The sequence below is a fragment of the Centrocercus urophasianus genome, unplaced genomic scaffold (genome assembly GCF_019232065.1).
Source record: "Centrocercus urophasianus isolate 14NV4802_14NV808 unplaced genomic scaffold, USGS_Curo_1.0 seq_29, whole genome shotgun sequence".
NCBI lineage: Eukaryota > Metazoa > Chordata > Aves > Galliformes > Phasianidae > Centrocercus > Centrocercus urophasianus.
Window position 1 is genome coordinate 6,716,459 of NW_024884855.1, and position 18,377 is coordinate 6,734,835.

At 40.3% G+C, this 18,377-nt stretch overlaps 1 protein-coding gene across 1 annotated transcript in view; it reads right to left on the bottom strand.

The window, feature by feature from the left end:
• Window positions 1–17,811, bottom strand: part of RBBP6 (RB binding protein 6, ubiquitin ligase) — a 31,192-nt gene extending 13,381 nt beyond the window's left edge. Inside the window, exons 1-6 of the mRNA XM_042827657.1 lie at window positions 17,602–17,811; window positions 10,309–10,408; window positions 7,710–7,746; window positions 3,074–3,118; window positions 582–670; window positions 355–451 (exon numbers count right to left, since the gene is read on the bottom strand). Of these exons, the coding sequence (XP_042683591.1) occupies window positions 355–451; window positions 582–670; window positions 3,074–3,118; window positions 7,710–7,746; window positions 10,309–10,408; window positions 17,602–17,767 (534 nt within the window). The 5' untranslated portion in view covers window positions 17,768–17,811. The remainder of the gene's footprint in view (window positions 1–354; window positions 452–581; window positions 671–3,073; window positions 3,119–7,709; window positions 7,747–10,308; window positions 10,409–17,601) is intronic.
• Between the last annotated feature and the right edge of the window lie 566 nt (window positions 17,812–18,377).

Genomic DNA, 18,377 nt, shown 5'->3' on the forward strand with positions numbered 1-18,377 from the left:
GTCAACAGAAAAATCATCTTGCAATGCAAAGTACTAACTGATGGCCATCATAAATTTGAAGTTCAGGGGAAAACGTCCAATTAAACTGGAGTGCATCAAAATATAAACAAAGATACACAAAGAAAGATCTGTGGGCATACTTAAAGCCTATTACTGAGGAAAAGAAGGAAGTTTTATGCTTATAATTCCATCTTTACCCTTGAAGTTTCAAGGGCTTTGCAATATTGTCTTGCAGCTCTGTATTTCACCTTAAGAAAAATGACTCAAAATGAATGTCAATATATTTGTTAAGTAACTAAGTTTGAATAAATAAATAAGCAACTAAATAACACCAGCAGTCCACTGCAATCTTACCCCATTTGTTGGGCAGTTCTTTATATAGTGACCAGGTTTTCCACAACGAAAGCAAGTGTATGATGGTGGAGGTGGACCCAACGGTTTCTTCATGTAACTAAAAAAGGTTTTTTTTTGGGGGGAAAAAAAAAAAAAAAAAAAAGTATGCATGTGTATCTCACTTAAAAGCAAACAATTCTATAACACTTTTCTGCAATCTTCAAAGATTTGATTCTATCGACACTTACTTGATCGGATCATATTCATGGCCAGACTGTGACATCATAGCTTTTATTTTATCTTCTTCGGAAGCATTGGCTTCAGCCAGATTGGCAGTCTGTTTAACAGGTAATTATTTGACACACACATTAGAAACACATTTAATTCCACACAGCCAAAGACAACACCACTCATCCAATCCTGTAAAGAGCAGCACAACTCTAGCTGAGGTTGCATGAAAACAGCTGCTTATATAAAATATATTTGTCCTGAAGATGTTCTGGGGAGTCCTTATGCCATTACATGATGTTTATGAGCCTGTTAATCTACTTGAAAAGAACATTCTTGGGCACTCAAAACCTTAGGCTCTGTTTGTACCTTACATAAAGACTTGTGTAACCAATCCAAATTTCTTCAACATAACGTGGACTGAAGCTACGCGTCAAACAAACAGAAGAAAACCCCAAACCACCACTATCTGGTATTTTAAAATTGATTTTTAGGCTCCAGACTATTTTGGAGGAGATATCCATCATACATTCAATTCAGAAATACAGTTGGCAAGGAACCACTTCTTACATTTTGCAGCGTTAAAAGGACACACGACTTGCTGTCAGGGAAGCTGTTTCTGCTTGCTGGAGTTCTGACAGAGGAGCATTAAAAGGAATCAAGTTTTTAGGAGATGTTCAGCAAGACAAATGTTAAAAAGACAAAGGAGTCTTTTGGGTAGAAATTTGACCACCATGTGCTGTGGAGAGTCCAAACTGCACGTTGTCCCCAACAAACTATCTTCCTCATACTAAGAGCTTTAAGTGCAAGTAGAACCTGTAGGGACTTTTTTTTCCCCAGTTCACTGTATCCTTTTAACTTACAAAATGTAATATAAACCTTACACAGAACTAGATCTTCACATCATTGAAGCGAGCTGATTTTTTAAAGCAGTATTTGTTAAAATGTTTTGTTATACACTAGTCCAGATACAAGCAGGGTCTAAGGGAGTGACTGCAAATTATTTGGACCTTCAAGCACCTATCACTCAGATCAACCACTCATGTTTCTGTTTTTATATGCATTCATTCACAAAAGCAACCAACTAGTTTCAACATTTTATTAAATGGTTGTTTCACATACACAGTTTTTCTCAACATTAACAGATCGACATCTATGAAACCATTTCCATTAACATTTACAGAAAACTTGTACAAAAGCTTGCCTAATTTGTTTGAACCCAAACGGTTTACAAAACACACCCAAAACCCACAAAACATTAGTAGGAATAGACCAAAATTCAAATATGGCATTTAATACATAGTGAAAATAAAACAGAACTGTGAACGCATTGCCTCCACGCTAAGCCAGTCTGCACTGAAGAGGGCAGGGTACGTGACAGTTTGGAGCTGCCTCCTTGTGTTCCTGTACTTCTCTGAAATACTCAGATTTTCTTGAGAGCTTAAATGTGTTACAACACTGGGACAGTTTCTCGCATTTTGGAAAAAAACTTGACATGAGCTTACAGAACCAAGGACGTATTCAGGGACAGCACTAATGGGGACCAATTTCTTTAGGTGGCTACATTCCAAGTGGTTTTTTGTTTTTTGGCCAGATGGATACAACTTATTTTCTGAGTGGGTAAGGGAAGAATTTACCAGTGGGCAGACTTCTCTTTTGGAAGTTAACTCCAGCGTTTATTGTCAGAAGAACAAACTCCAGCTACTCTGCCTTAGTCCCTGCCTTCTCTGATCTTTGAATTGTGATGACTAGCAGTTTAGTCGGCTAGCACTAAGCCTTTTCCAAGTGCAATCACTAGTGCTTTCCCAGACAAAGGTACACATTATTGAGCAAAGAATGCAAGCAGTTTCATAGCAAAACATGGCATTACAACAGTTTCAGAAGGTCACATCTGCTAATATGCCACACATACACATTGGTATATTCCTATAAACAATTAGGTACATTTACACAATTTTCAGTCTGTGTTCAAACAAATTAGATTGTGTTGCCCACTAGATATACTACAGTTTATAAAACTGTGCAACATTCAGGAATGGATCTGTATCTAGGAAGACTAGGAATTCAAAAATAGCCATGCAATTGTCCATGTGACAGAAACACTCGTTTTTTGGCTGTTGCAAAGCCCTCTGGAATGTCCATAACTTACAGCCAATTAAATTCTTCTGTAAAAATTGTGTTAGTTTCCAACGAAAAATTAACGAAACGTATGAAAAAACGGTAAACCGCTTCTGTGCTTCTTCTTTGTGTCTTGAAGATGAGTAATACTGCAACATTATGTTGAGGCTGATAAGGTACTCCCCTTCCATCTTCCCAAACTGGGAACTACTCTTTACAGGATAGTATCAAAATTTACACACAGTTTTAGAATTAAAATAAATACTTAAATCTTATTAAAAATTAAAGATTTCTTCAAATTACAACAGTAAGCCAACTATAGATCACAACAGAAGATTTAAAAACACGAAGCAAACGCTTTTTTTTTTAATACTTGACAAGAATATATATATACCTTCGTAAGCTGGGCCAGAGAAATAGATGCAGAAGAGTCATCAATCTGTTCACAAAAAATTAAACACATATTCAAGTTCTACAATCAAAACATGGCAACATTTAACCTCTACTGTAGTCAAAGCCTGCACTATATTGCCCGTCTCTTGAAGATGCATTTTCAACTAAATATATAATTTGCATTTATTCAAAACAAAGTCCAAACAAATGAGAGCTTAAGGTGTCTATACGGTTAATGAGAAGAAACAAAAGCAACCAAACCCAACTGAGATCAACTTATCGCTCATGAGTACCTCAGAGAGATACCTCTGTCAAACATTTACAAGGGCATAAAAGTCAAACAGGTAAGGAAACTGTCAACTTTCAGTTAGAAGGGACTTTTTAAAATAACATTGACTTTTATTTGAGGAGGAAACATCGTGGGGAAACTTATTTTCACTGTAATTTGCTGGTTAATCACTCAACGTTTCACCATTTATAAACGCACATGGCTAAGCTCTTGTGAACACAATGGCAGCCTACAAAATTAAAGCACAGGCCTGTCAGCTCTGAGCCATGAACTATTTCTAAATGAGGAGGGGGACCAATCTCACCACACCCCACAAAACCCAAATATCAATCCAAAGCATCAATCACAAAAGCAATCTATCAGCTTTCTGCCTCAACAAACCCTAACAAACAAAATCCCGATCAAATTATTGAAATAAAGGGGCTTACCGTGACAGAATAACCTATGAAAACGGATTTCTACTACTTTATTAGAGCACTATATGAATTAGTTTGGAAAGCGTAAGAATTCAATATTTTCTCTACTATCTGATAAAAATAGTTTCCAAGTAACAGCCTTGTACTAAATGCACAAAAGCAAGAAAACAAAGCATACAATAAGGAAATAATGAACACAACAGTATTTTTCTCTTTTGCAACCACTTTTCTCTCTTCCAGCTACTTACAGGATCAGCCTGAGGGAACCAGGTCTTAAGGCCACTAGTTAATAATGGACCACAATGCTCACTGAGATCCAAAGTGTAGCTTTCCCACTACTGGAAAGCATCCTTTCCCAGTTTCTGAATCATGCCACAAGCAGCAGTAGGCTCACACTAGTAAAGCGTTGCCAGAAAGACACTCAAAATTTGACTTATGGTTTAAGTTCAAAGCAGTAGAAAAAAAATTCAGCACGTAAACTGAACAGATCTCCTTGAGAGCTCAATGAGCTGATCAGAAAAGAGATAAACAGCCCTTCCTTGAAAAATACGCTTTACTACCTAACAGAGAGGAAGAATTCAAGGCAACAGCTTTAGCAGATTGCGGGGAAAAATAGCTATCTGCAGATGAATCTTCACTCCAGTGAAACACTGGTTTTAGTTAATCACTCGTTTGCTTTTCAGAAGATTTTGCAATTAGTCAGGTTAAAAAGGATGTCTGAGTATTGAGAAGCACGACACTCCATGAGCCACTCCTTTAAGCATGAGAGAGCTGTGTTCTCTCATGGGAGGCACAACTTAGCCACTATCATTTGGTGATTTTTCGGGAGCAAATTAGAAATTAAGGACACTACCTAATGGAGCCTAGAAATTTGACGACACATTGAACGGTCTAGTACTGATGAGTAACACACAAAATATTGATCAGTTCTTGTACTTTATTAGGAAGATGCATTATATGGCCTGCGGGCAAGTGTCTAACTTCCTAAGGAGGTGACAATGCTCCTTCCTATCAAAAGCAGCAGGCAGGTAATGCAGTCAGTTTGCCCAATTGCCATCTTCCAAAGATCCTGCATTCTTGTCTATTTTTTTCCCCATTACACTTCAGCTCAACTAATTGCTGCCAGCCCACCCAGTCAATCAAGCAGAAACACCTCCAGGAATGCTGTGCACAGCCCTATGGTAGTACTGCAGGAGAACTGGGGGAAAAAAGCCCAGTGTTGCCAGTCAGATGTATAAACTCTCAATTCCCACTGAAGACTAAACAGAAGGTAACATGAAGTAAAGAAAAAAGGGGACAGAAAACAGGGAAAAGGCTAATCCTGCTGCTGGAATGCTAGATGTAAGTTACAGTGGTTTTCTAAGAGCTGAGAACTTAGCCGAACTGCAAATTCATTGCAGCTGTATTTCATGGCACTAAAATACAAACAGAACTGCGCATTTCTGCAGCCTCTACGGCCAAATACCAAATAGAGATTCCTGCAGTCCCTGAAATACTAATGCTAAAGCAAGATAACCTACTGCCTTCATTTGATTGTAATAACAATTGAACAACACACGTTTGGAAGTGAAGAATGACAGCTATCGTGAAAGAGAAACAATGAAAAATAAGCTGTAAGCTTTTGTGCATCCTGGGTTGGTTTTTTTTGACTCATTTCAGTTTTGCTGCCTTTGCCTTACTGCTGAACAGCAATCAGTGAGCTTCCCAGGAATTTATCCCTACCACAGTAAGATCCAGGCTCTACTTTTAAATATATGTGATTCTGTACTTACTGCAAATAATAAGAAAAAAATCGTTAGACAAAATCTGAGCTGCTTTTAGAAGTGAATCTCACTGTACTTCCAACTCTAGAAGCCCCTGCCAATGCAGTGCTTTTAAAGTCATCTTTAATTTTTATATATGCATATACATATATATATATACATATATATATATACATGCAAGGAGGTTTCCACCCTCCCTATGCCTACCCACAGCCCAAATTGGGCACAGTCAGAGCAAACAAGAGGGAAATGTTTTTGCTTTGTCTTCCATTTACTTCAATTAGCTCTAACTTACACTAACCCCCCCAACACACTCCAGATACCTTTTTTTTTTTTCTTTTGAGGTATCTACATTAGCTTATGGTAAGATGCTACTTAAGAATGCAATACACACATGCCAGGGAACACACAAGGCTAAAAGAATGTTAACTTTATTTATGAACATGTGGTTTGTGCTTATACACATGCTAGTAAACAAAAAGAAAAATAACTGTTTCCAAGAAATAAAAACCCATCTGAATTAGATCAAATACTATAAACGTGGTTTATGTAAACGCATTACATTAACTACGAGGGTCACTGGCCCAGTTAAGCTAACTTGAACTCACAATGAGAGGTATTTATGTCACAAAAGGAATTCAAACCAATCAGGGATTGAATTACGGATGTCAGATTCAGACTTAAGTCTTTTCAGACCTACATACAAAAAGGTTTTGATCTGAAGTTGATTGCAAACCATTCCAAGAGAACCAGAGGCTGTATTCTTCACAGAACACAGACACTGAGTTTATGAATTTCTAGGTTACATTATCCTAACAACTCAGAAAGTGATCAGATCCAATGATCCAGGGTTAGTGTAATGCCTCACACCATTCTAGTGAAGAAAAAGCAGTTATACTTAAAGATGAAAAACAAAAACCACCAAGCAATAATTCTTATACTCTAAGGACTATATTGAAATTCAGAGTAATACATAATATTTGACCCAAGTGGCAAATCAATATCTAGGTCATCACCAGTTAAATATTTCCTTGTGTACTTATCTATATCTTAGCAACAGAGTAACAGTGTGTTTTCAAGCCCGAAGAAAAGCACTGCCCCTTTTCCAAATGTAAATTCCAAATGGTGGTATACTAAAGAGAGGCTTAACTGTTGGGAAATTAAAGCAGCATCCAGTTGGGAGGCCGCCCAAATTCAAAAACACACTACAAAGGAAAGTTCAGAAAGATGAACACGGACTGCAGCCACACAGGCACCAGGCTGTAACCTCGTGCTGACATTTGTACACCATGTCTCAGGCATTTTCACTCACAGTTAAACTATTAAACTAAACTGTTTCATCAGATAAAGTGAAAAGTCCAAATGCAGAGCTTTAGAATACCACTTTGTAGCAATGATATTCAATGATACTCAAATTCAAGTTGATTTTTCAAGACATTCACGTACTCAGAGGGGCCCAAACAATATCACTTCAATTACAGTTTTAGGAGCAAACACTCAAGTGTTCAAGGACTTGAAAAGGAATTATTTAGCTGTGCAGAAACGTCCTCAGAAAATGCACGGGATTTGTTGGTTTTGGTATTTGTTTGAACCCCCAGGTCAAAAGTAAGAAACAATACCCAGTTTAACAATAATGGTTTCTCAGTGGTTTTTGATCACATTTTCAAAAACCATTAGGCAAAAAAAGGTATTTAAAAACAAAAACTAAGTGATACAATGTGAAAATGGCAAAAAATACACTCCAAACATTTTTATTGCAAGAAACAAAAAAGCACACAACAGCCTATACAAACATACATATCACTAGCTATAGACAGACAGATGTAGAACATGGCACCATGTTCAGTTGTGCAAACCTCAAACCTACACGATCTGAACCGATCATACAGTATCTGTACAACAAGAAGTCATACAGGAAATATTCTAGCACGTTCAATATGAAATACAATGCATTACTAAGCACAAATACCAATATTCACATTAGAATTGTGCAAGTGATATCGTTACTCAGTTTTTACTACTCTGAATCAAATACATTGTATTTACAGCATATACTATGTTTTGATTGAAAAGATATTAAGTTAATATTTGGAAAATTAATGTAAGACTACATTGTTTATAATTAAGTGCAGTGTGTAGAAAAAAGTGTGAGATTGTGTTTTTACATACTGCTTTTGATGTTCCACTCACTGGTTCAGTTCGACTTCTAGAAGAAGAAATAAAGGTGATCAGAATTTAAGGAACAGCACTTGTACAAAGAGATCATAAAACCTGAGCATTGAAAAGTCACGTTCTGAAAGCCCAGAGAAAGTAGAAATTCATACATAACTCTTCTACCACCGTATATTCAGCACAATGAAAAAACCCACATTCCTACTTTGTTAAATATCATTTTAAGATTTACAGATATAAATCAGATTTATTTTCAGGTACATAACAGTGCAAGCAGAAGTCCTCAGGCATTTTGTCTCTGCTATGTAAGCAGCAAAAATATGAAGCCTGTACTATAGCTTTGTGTTCTGAAATAACATTCTAAACATGAAGCCAACTTCAGCCAACCCATATACCCCTAGTGTTACAACTAGTTGGCTGATACAATACCTTCATTTCTAAGAGAGAGCACTTACAGTCTACATGCTCTCAAGTGCAAATTTACTCGAGTGAAAAAAACAATAACGTAGAAGTCAGTCATCTGACAAAGGAATAACAAAAATTTCTGCTTCACAGTCTTTAGAACTGTGGTTGTTTGTGGAAGTCCAAGCACTGCGTTCAGATATCTGCTATATTTGCCACGAAATTGCCAAAATATTAGAACTTGTTAGCTACTCTATATGGACTAAGAATAGTAGTAGAAATGTCACCTGAAAGGAGTTTCTACCATTTTGTGCGATTTAGGAGTCCTGTGACAAAAAAAAAGGTCTTAATTGCCAGAATTTGCTTTAAAATAAACTTGAAAACTCTACGATATTTTAGGAAATATTTATTATGTTTAAAACTCGCTGAGATTTCGCATACTGTTTGGTCCATACCTGCACACTGCTTCTGAATCTGACATAATTCACAAACAGTTCAAACACTGGAACTGCCCCACAAGCAGCAGCAACTTGAAGGCTGCTGTGGAACTGATGTACTCAGGGAAAGGCTCCTGCTCCCTGCCACTGCTAGAAAACCACAGGGCTCATATTGTGTATCCCAAAGATGAGGAGGTATATGGAAATATTCAGATTACCATTCAACAGTTTCTTTATGTGTTTACCTTGAAGAACAGACTATGTGAAGAGCAAAACGTTTACAAAGGCCTCTCCATCATTAGAGCACGTGCTCATAACTCCCAAGACTTAGCCAGTCTGCCACTGGTTTCTGCAGCGTTTCCAGGTGAAGGGACAGAAAGCTAATCTACCTGGTTAATTTTCAACATTAAAACAGCAGCACAATTCTTCCTCTATCCCCACACAAAGATATTTCTCAGATCTTTGATACTAGCTGCACCTGTCCTCTAGTTTTAGAGCAGCATGATGATACCAGGAGGGGGTGCCATCCAACCAGAGATGGAGGATGCACCAACAAGCATTAGGCATACGTACTTAAGCCCTAAAACAAGGCAGTGTTTATAAGCACAGGGCTGTATGGCCCAGAATTACCAGGCAGCATCTGAAAGAGCTAACCCAACTATGGCAGTAATATACCAAAGTTCACGTGCAGAGCCACATAAATTCAACCTTTTTGCTTGCAAATACTTCATGGGTACCAAGATGCTGCTGCAGAGTTCGTTAGAGACAAAATGTAACTCATCAGTAAACTTTATTTGCTGAGAATCAATGTTAAAAAGGTGAGGCAAAACCACAAGTTATAACAGCTACTAATTGTGGTGGACAGGGATATCTTTGGGAGGGCAGGAAAACTGTGACATTCAAACAATGCTAAAGGCTGATGCAGAACTGGACTCTGTGAATGAATAAATGACAGCAACAATCCTGTAATCTAATTATAATTAACACGTGATTCTCTGTTCTCCAAGAATACTAGGATGAAAACCTGGAGCACAGATACCAGCTTAATTAAGGTAAAAACAGAAAGCCGAATAGTAACATTTGGCAGCATGCTAACACACCTGCTGAGTTTAAAGCCAGGAAAGCCTCAGCTATTCCTTCATGGTACCCCCACAAAAAACAGTAAACTTAAGGGTATTGTGCTTTTTCACTTGCATGACTCAGTTATTGTCATAAGGAAACTAACTGGAATCAGTTATGCATGAGACTTCTTGCTCGCAAGGCTCACCAACTGGTAACCCTTGCTCCATCCTCTACCACTAGCATCAGAAATACCAGGTTTGGGCTGTAAGAATCTTGCATTTTTGTCTTTGTGAAATGGCTAGTAAGGTCTCACACTGAGAAGCAGACTACTGAGATGGAAACAAAATATAAATATGCATGGTAGTGTAAATTTCTATCTACCACACAGTAAAATGGAGTTATACATATAATAATAAGGAATTTCCTTGTGTAGAGGAAACAGGATCTAAAATCTTGGGTCTCAGGAAGTCAGCCCCAGGAACAAAGCCAACAGAAACACCTCAAAAGTCACTGCTGCTGGCAGGCTTAAAAATGTAACTCTGTTTTGGGAGAGGTATATAAAAATCCACCCCATTATAAAGACAAAAATAATGGCAGCTTCAAAAATAAATACATGAATGCCCTTAGGTAACTAATATCAATCCAAACAGTGAAGAAACATCTCACAAAGAATACAATGCTTTATGTATACTTACATAACATATGTTTTGCTTGTAGCTTTTACTCCACCAATAGGGATTCTTCTAACAATTACAGATGAATTCTTGGGAATCAGAGCATTATCATCTGTGTATTCTAAAAAAATGCAAATGCAGAAAAAAGATCAGAAGAGCACATATTAATATGTATTCTGATAACATTTCAAAGCACCCTTTTACAGATACAGAAGCAGAAATATACATGTACCATTTGCACTTTTACTGTCTTATAGATTTTTTCTGAAGCAGACCATTACTTTAAGCTTGATAATCAAATGTAAGCAACAACTTTTTTTTTTTTCAAGCTACTCTGAATGCCAACAGCAAAACGGTCTCAAAGGTCACTGAAAGAGTCTGTGAGCACACCACGTTCATTCCTTCCACACTGGGTTGCTTTTACTTCTGTTAGGCTACAACACCAACAGGCTTTGGGAGAACAAACAAGCCCTGCAGTCCCACAAGCATAAAGCAAATTTTTAAGCCCAGTTATTCTGCCCTGTAATAAGACAGGATCTCAACTAAAGCACGACAACTTTGAGCTACTGCTTCTGTAGTTGATAAACCGATTCATTTTGGCTGCTAGTGTCTGACACAGAACGCAGAACAGAATCTATCATCTCTGTCTAGGATCTGAACAGATCAACAGCCACCAAGCTTTTCAGCTGCTCAGTGTTTTAAATTTAAGCTGAAACTAAACTGACACTGCTAGAAACTGTAGAAACTTTTCTTTTTCAGCCCACTCTCACAAACAGGCCAGGAGTGACTCAAACTATAGTGGTATCTCTGTTCTTAAGCTCGTTATCTAGCTTCAATTAACTACAGAGGGGTGAACTCTATACAGTCACTTTTTGCAGAGGGAAGTAACTCAAAATGACTTACAAAGGCAGATTTTAAAAAGCTTATACAAAACAGCATATCTATCTGAAGCTATCCATGCCTTGCCTCCCTTAGCACCATCTTGGTCGTTTGAGAAGGAGGAAACTGCCTGACCTTTTACATAAGACTCAAACAATCCTGTCTGAGACAATGAGTAACACTGAAACACCGAAGTCTTTCCACCAGAATAGCTTTTTGTTTGGAACATCTACAAGCCAGCCACGACTATTTTAAAGCATTGTCAGCAGCCATTCCCTACAACCCACCCACAGTTTTAAATACTAAAAGCCATTGACCTTTGCAGAACAAATCAGAAAACCAAAGGCTCTGTGCATCTGGCCACGTGTGCACTCACAGAGGTTTTGTCCAGTGATCATACACAAAGTCAGACTATTTCATGACTTTGGCTCCATTTTTCAGCTCCATGTTACTCCTAGAAAAAGGGGCATCATTTAGACGGAAACACAACTATCAGAGGGTATCATCTCAACTCTGAAAGATTCATTCCTGTTTCCAGATGATAAATTACTTCTTCAAAAAAAATGAACAATCAACTAGCTGAAATTAATTCCTGATCTTCCCCAAGGGAATTGAACAGCACACTTCCACTGAATTTCACAGTCATTTAGAACTGTGTGAGAAAGGACTAATCCTAATGACATTCATGAGAACAGAAGCTTTTTCTGAAGTTACACATCCTGAAACCAACCCTTAGAGCTCTACGAAGATCTAACCATTACAAAGACGAAAGGCTTGCAAGTAGGACTCCCCAATGGAGGAGTTTGCATTAGAAGCCACTAGATGAAGATTTCAGAGCTCTAGGATAACCAACAGTGGCTCCTCAACAAAGCAGGAGCTTGCTGTGCATGTTGCAAATACAAACACTGGCAGTTCTACAGAAGACTGCATATTTTTGCACCTCTCCTGGACTGTGAACAAGAGGGCAGCTGATCGATCCTGCCGCATATGTCCAGACCTCAGCTGAAAGGAAAGAAGGGACTCCTTTCCATATGCATTACACATACATGGAAATTATCCAGGAAAACCTGGGCTAAAGTAAATACAGACAGAAGAACCACAGACAATGAATACCATGAGGAGGTACCTTCGAAGTTTTTTAAATCTCTCGTCCTCAGGCTCACAAACAGCAAACTAACACTGAAGAAGTTGAATTTTCACACTAGATTAGGACAGCCAAAGCCATTCCAAGAACACACGCTTTCCCTTTGAGACCTTATGCTTTTCCTCTTCAAAAACACTCTGCATTTTTTTTAAATGCACAATTTTTCTGCAACAGTGGAAATAGGCTTCATTTCTGTTCCCATTATAAATCCATTGAGTCTAAACTGTTCTCTCCTGCAGCCAATGGCTTTATTCATAAATTATGCAAGCCTGCAGAGACCGATCCGAATGCACACAGAAGGTGTATGATGCATAAGGGTGAAAAAATTGTCTTTCAGTCATTTGTGACAATTTATTGACCCTTAGAAGAGAAGCATCAACACACGGAAGCCCTTAGAATAAGCTACCCTCGCGTGCATGCATGCTTGCTTGCTTTCAGTCTGCATGTTGAAAGAGTTCCAGCCATCCAGGAGCAGACTGATACAAAAGCAAATATACTTAGATGTCAACAGTGCTTTCATAGTTAACCTGATCAACAGAGCCCCAATACCTCCTTGTGAAGCAGACTTCACTCGCATAGAAGACTTCTGACATCTGTATTTGGGATTTATTTCATCCCATTTGCTTTGTCACCATGACAGTGTGACAGAGAATTGGTGGAAGAGCAACTACCTACAGCTGGGTGCATGAGCTGAGTTACATCTGCCAAAGGACTTGGAAGCAAATAGGTGCAGTATGTTTACTTGTTTTTTTGTTTTTCCTATTTGAGTGCATTTTGGTGATGAAATTTCATTCAAAGTGAAGCAAAACAACGCAAAGTACAAATGTACCTCTTTTAAAAAAGGAAATGGATGAAAGCTGAAGCTACTCCTCAAGTCCCTGAAAACGCATTTGTTCAATTTGAATTTAACAGAAGCCAGCTCAGCCTAACAGCGCTCAGACTGAACTGGCATCTCCCAGGATCTGCAGAGCAGTGCCACCGCACAGCCTCCCTCACCACGTGACTGAACATCTGCAAACCAGCACTGACATCACGCTCAACAAGGCCACTTCTCACACTTGACAAGCAGAGCTCTAACGGAAATTCTCCACAAAGCAGCAGGTAAGCAAATTGGTGACTCCTCCAAACTCATTTTACTGATGGTGCCAGCGAGTGGCTACCAGGCCTTAGTCAATCTGACCTGTGATTAAAAAAGGAATTCAATTAGTTCAAAAAACTTCCAAAATCAAAGGTAAACACGGACTGTGCATTAAGCAGAAGTGAGATAAGTGTAAAACTCGCTCTCTACTCTACAAGACGAGAGTATACTTTAAAGGGTCAAGGGAAAGAGATGTTTCAAGTATTGAACGGAGGTAGACACGTCAAAAAATAACTGATTTCAGATTAAAAAGCCACATTCATGCATGCAACCTTCTGCAAAAAAAAGTGTAAAGCACTGAAAATCTGATAGTTTCAGTAATTTGAGTCACATGCATACCATAAACGAGTTGCTTTAAGTTCTTACTGCATTTTATGGTCTGTTTTAATCCACTGGTTTCAGTCTGACAGCACTGCATCTTTCTGAGCACAGCATCTTTCTGAGCACAGCTCAGAGAGGAAGCACTCTTAAATAACATGAGACTATGTGAAATGACCTCTGCTAGGCCTAGATATCTCACTAATCTGACACTGTGCTATTGGTGGAAGGAGCTGAAAAGAGAGGAAAACCACCACTAATATTCAAAACTGTCTCATCTAAAAGAAAAAGAAAATAGGGCTTTTTCTTCCTAGCACTTCCAAACACGTTCCCTCATCATCAATTCTTTTTAAACCTACTTTAATCAATACTTATTTTTTTATTTTGCAAAAAGCAAGTAAGTTACGTAGCTGGCACTGAAAAACTGTGATTAATGGAGTGGGCTGCTATTTCTGGTTTCCAGCATCCACCACGATAGGTATCGATGACCTCATCTGACATACTATTTAATGAGGCAGTTCACTTGTCAAATAGCTCACAGACCTTTCATTTGCAGCATTATAGTGAAGTGCCGTGCTTCATAAGAGCACTTACGTGATCCTGAATGGGTGACTCAAAGTCTAACATATAATCATCAATCTGAGCACACAGGCTGCCCAAAGCTCCAGCGTTCAGCTGGCACCACTCGCCAACATGTCACTGAGGAGAAAGTGAAAGCAATGCTGGAGACAGTGTGAAGATGGATCAGACTGAGCTTGCCCACAGCACCTGCCAAAGGGACATTAATCCAACTGACAGCCATGAAGAGGACGGATCTCAGACGTGCTGGTGACAGAGCAGCTGACTCAGACAAGCACTGCATCTGAACTCTGCTGTAAACACACCAAACCTTGACTAGGTTCATAACTTACCCTCATCTTACCCAGGGCAACAGGGAACTCCACATCCTTTCTGAGGGCTCTGTATACAAGCTCTGCACAGCAACCCAAGAATTGTATTGAGGTATAACTAAAGCAATTCCTAATACTAGCACTGCAGCATAAAATCATACAGCAAAGGACAAGGTTTAAAAGTTGCTTAAGTATCTTTAGGGCTATGTTCGCAAATTGCTGAAGAAATTCCACACACAGACATGAGCTGTGAGACCTGTGACCTCAGAGTGAGCATGAGCTTGAAAACATCACACTGGGCACGAGGAAAGCTGCTAAGGACAAGCTACAGCACTGCACTCGTGCAAGATGCCAGTTCTGAGATTCTCCTCCTGAAAACTGTTCATCCCACCACGACCAGCTCACTCACTTAGAACTCATTTTAATGCATTTTGACAGATGAGCAGTACAGCACGTTCTCTAAGTGTTTCAGGGTCAGAAGGTTCTAGGCTAGGAAAGAGTACTCAAGAAATTTGAGTTCTGAAGTTTCCAATTCTCTCATAACATGGTGAGAACATCTGCTACGAAAGACTGCAATCAGATTCTGATCAGGTGGATATTTAAGTGTGTCATTCTTGAGTACAGGCTTTTTTAATAGACCCTAACCATCTTTTTTGCTTTCTCTGCATATTAAGGTCTACCTTCACATTTTCTCCCCACTACTTTTAGCTTATACTAGAATTGCTTTTATTTCCAGATTTCCATTATGAAAATTAACAGCTACTGAATTTTGAAACATGAGTTTCCAATAAATAAATAAATAAATAAATAAAATAAAAATCAGACCCAGCAGGCCACCTTCAGTCAAGTTTCACTTTATTCTTTCCAGCATCACTTTAACATCTGTCAGAAGCCCCACATGTACATGAAATCAAAAGAAATGATTACTTTGTGTCCATATACAACAACTCCAGGCATCCAATTCAGGTAAAATACCTTTGTCTGATTTTTCCTTCTGTTGATAGTGCATTCAAATACCGAATCCAATTAATACAAAATTAAATTCAAGGGCATGTACATAAACTAAAATAATTGGCATCTGGCCGGGTTCTGAAACCCACAATTATTATTATTTTAAATGGAAATGACCCCTACAAAAACTTCCACAGACATCCATACTTATAATACATCAAGTCTGCAAGTTATACTTATTCTCATAATGGCCTAAAAGCAAGGCAGGGGGGCCAGAAGACAATCTTGCTGCCCTTAAACAAGAGCCATGCTCTCTGAAGAGATGCTCTGCCTTCAGGCAACACCACACTTAACAACCTATTGAGGCAGATACTTTTTCTCCACTGGATTCTGATTCGTATGAGAACAAAGTACAAACACCCCATGTAAAACTAGTATTAAGAACATGAGTAACGCTTTATGGGATGCACACTTATACGTGCATAAATCAGTAATTTTTTTCCTTCAGCATTTTGCTTTCTGCTTCTCTCCTCACCCGCTACAAGGAGATTCTGTTAAAAACAACAGGAAAGCCTCTAAACAAGCAAACAAACCGAATCCAAACCCAAATCAGAGTTTTTTCTTTTGACGATAACTGGGCTGCACCACGTTTTGTTACCATCTAACACTGAGGTGCCAAGGCTGTGCTTTACACAGACCCAGCTGTTACAACACAGTATCAGACAGCTGTCCACTCAGGCTGCCAGTTCTGTGAAGCCAGCAGTGCATCAGCAACTGCACACAAAACTCAAGAGATTTTCCTGGAACAAAGTCCTTAACATGAGGAAAACATTTTCCAAAAGCATCTCCCCATTTGACCCTGTACTAATACAAAAGTTCAGGATTTTTGTAAGATGTGTATCTACCTACACACGTGATACAATGGCATCTCTCAGCAGCTCCCTGGTGTTATGCTGGTAAGTCTATCAATATCCTGAAAATAGTTTCTGTATCTGTAGACAATCAGAAAGCTTTAAACCCAGTCACTTAAAATGCTGCGGTTAAAGTTACAGTTACTGGTGTACAAATTACATTGCTTGAATTTTAATATGTGAAAAAAAAACAAAAACAAAAAAAAAAACACTAATAGAAGAAAAACTTGAGTGTCCCAGAACCACAAGGCAAACAGATAAGTTTACTACTTAAGAAATAAAAACACTTCAGAATTCTTTTTATTGATAAGAATTGACATCCCAAAGTCTTTAATGACATCCAAACACATCAGGATGGCACGTCAGCACCACACACTGTAGTATCACACCAAGCAATATAGAACCATTATCATCACTGATAATTGAGCACCACATTGGAATTAGAAGAATTTATGTCATTTTCAAGAATATTTCTTCTCATATTCCCCATGAGCCCTCTGCCATTAGACTGCACCACCTGCCTGGCATAGTAACTACATAATAATGCAAAAAAGGGATATGAATGAAACATAGCACAGTGTTCATTGCACTTGAAGGGCAGTGTCTTCGCTGGAAAAAAAAAAAAAATAAAAGCAATAGGCAAGCAGTTACACTAACAGGAAATTCCAAAGTGTAATTTACATACAGAGAACACTCACGCAAAATGGCTTTTAAGGGTCTGTAAAGATGGTAGGTCAGATAACTCGTGACCGAGGACGCTGCTAAAGTGGTTTCTGCAACAGCCACAGAGACAGCTTTTCAATACGGTGAAGAAAATGAAGTCATCGAACCGACTTTATTTCTTCAGACAAGTTCGACATCTGCTCTATACCTCTCTCTCACAGCTTTCTCCATCGGATTTCAAATAAATCCGGCAAGTTCGCCGTGCCAAGTTAACCTCCCTTCTTTGCTAATTTTAACCAGAACTCCAGGCTCCCGCAGCTCGGAACGGCAGCCCGGCCCGCCGCCCCGCCAGCGCAGCGTCGACAAAAGCGCGGCTCCCCACGGCCCCGCCGCGCCCGGCCCCCGCCCGGCCCCACGCACCTTCTTTGGTCTGGGCGTTGGTGATCTGCAGATCGCAGTCCGCCGCCTTCAGCTTCTCCCGGGCCATGATCTGGCGCTTGAGGTCGCACAGGGAGATGTGGAGGCCGTCGAAGGTGACGGTGTCATAGTTCAGCTTGGAGGAGAACTTGTAATGGACGCACGACATGGCGGGGCCGGGCTGGGCCGCACCGAACGCCGGGCGGCGGCGGCGCTGAGCTGCGGCGGGCGGCGCTCAGAGGCCGCGGCGCTGCGCCATGGCCAGGCCGCGCGGCCTGAGCACGCTGCGCTCGGGAGGCCTCAGGGCTCCATGGAGGCCCCGCTCCCCGCGTCGGCTCCGGCTCTCGGCGAACCGAGCTGGGCCTCGGCGGCGCGGCCGGCCCCCCCGGCTCTTCCTCGCGGCGCAGTCAGGCAGCGCGGAGCGTCCCCGCAGCTCGGCTCCGCTCGGCCTCCGCTTCCCGTCCCCTCGCGACGTTCCCAGGCCCGGCCTCCGGCTATGGCGGATCCGGCGCCCCCGCCTCGGCGTTTCTCCGAGGGGTTTCCCGGCCGCCGACCGCACGGGGCACCGCACTGCGGCTGCGCAACGGCACGTCGCGCCCACCGCTCACGTGACGCGGCGCATTATGACAAAGGAGCGCCGGTCCGCGTCACGTGACGTGAGGGTGGCCCCGCCCCTTTTGCCGGCGGGCGGGGCGCCCCCTTGCGGAACGTCGCCGGCGATCCGTTACCAGCGCGCCGCGTCACGGACCGCGTGGCTGCTGCCGCGCCTCCATCGTGCT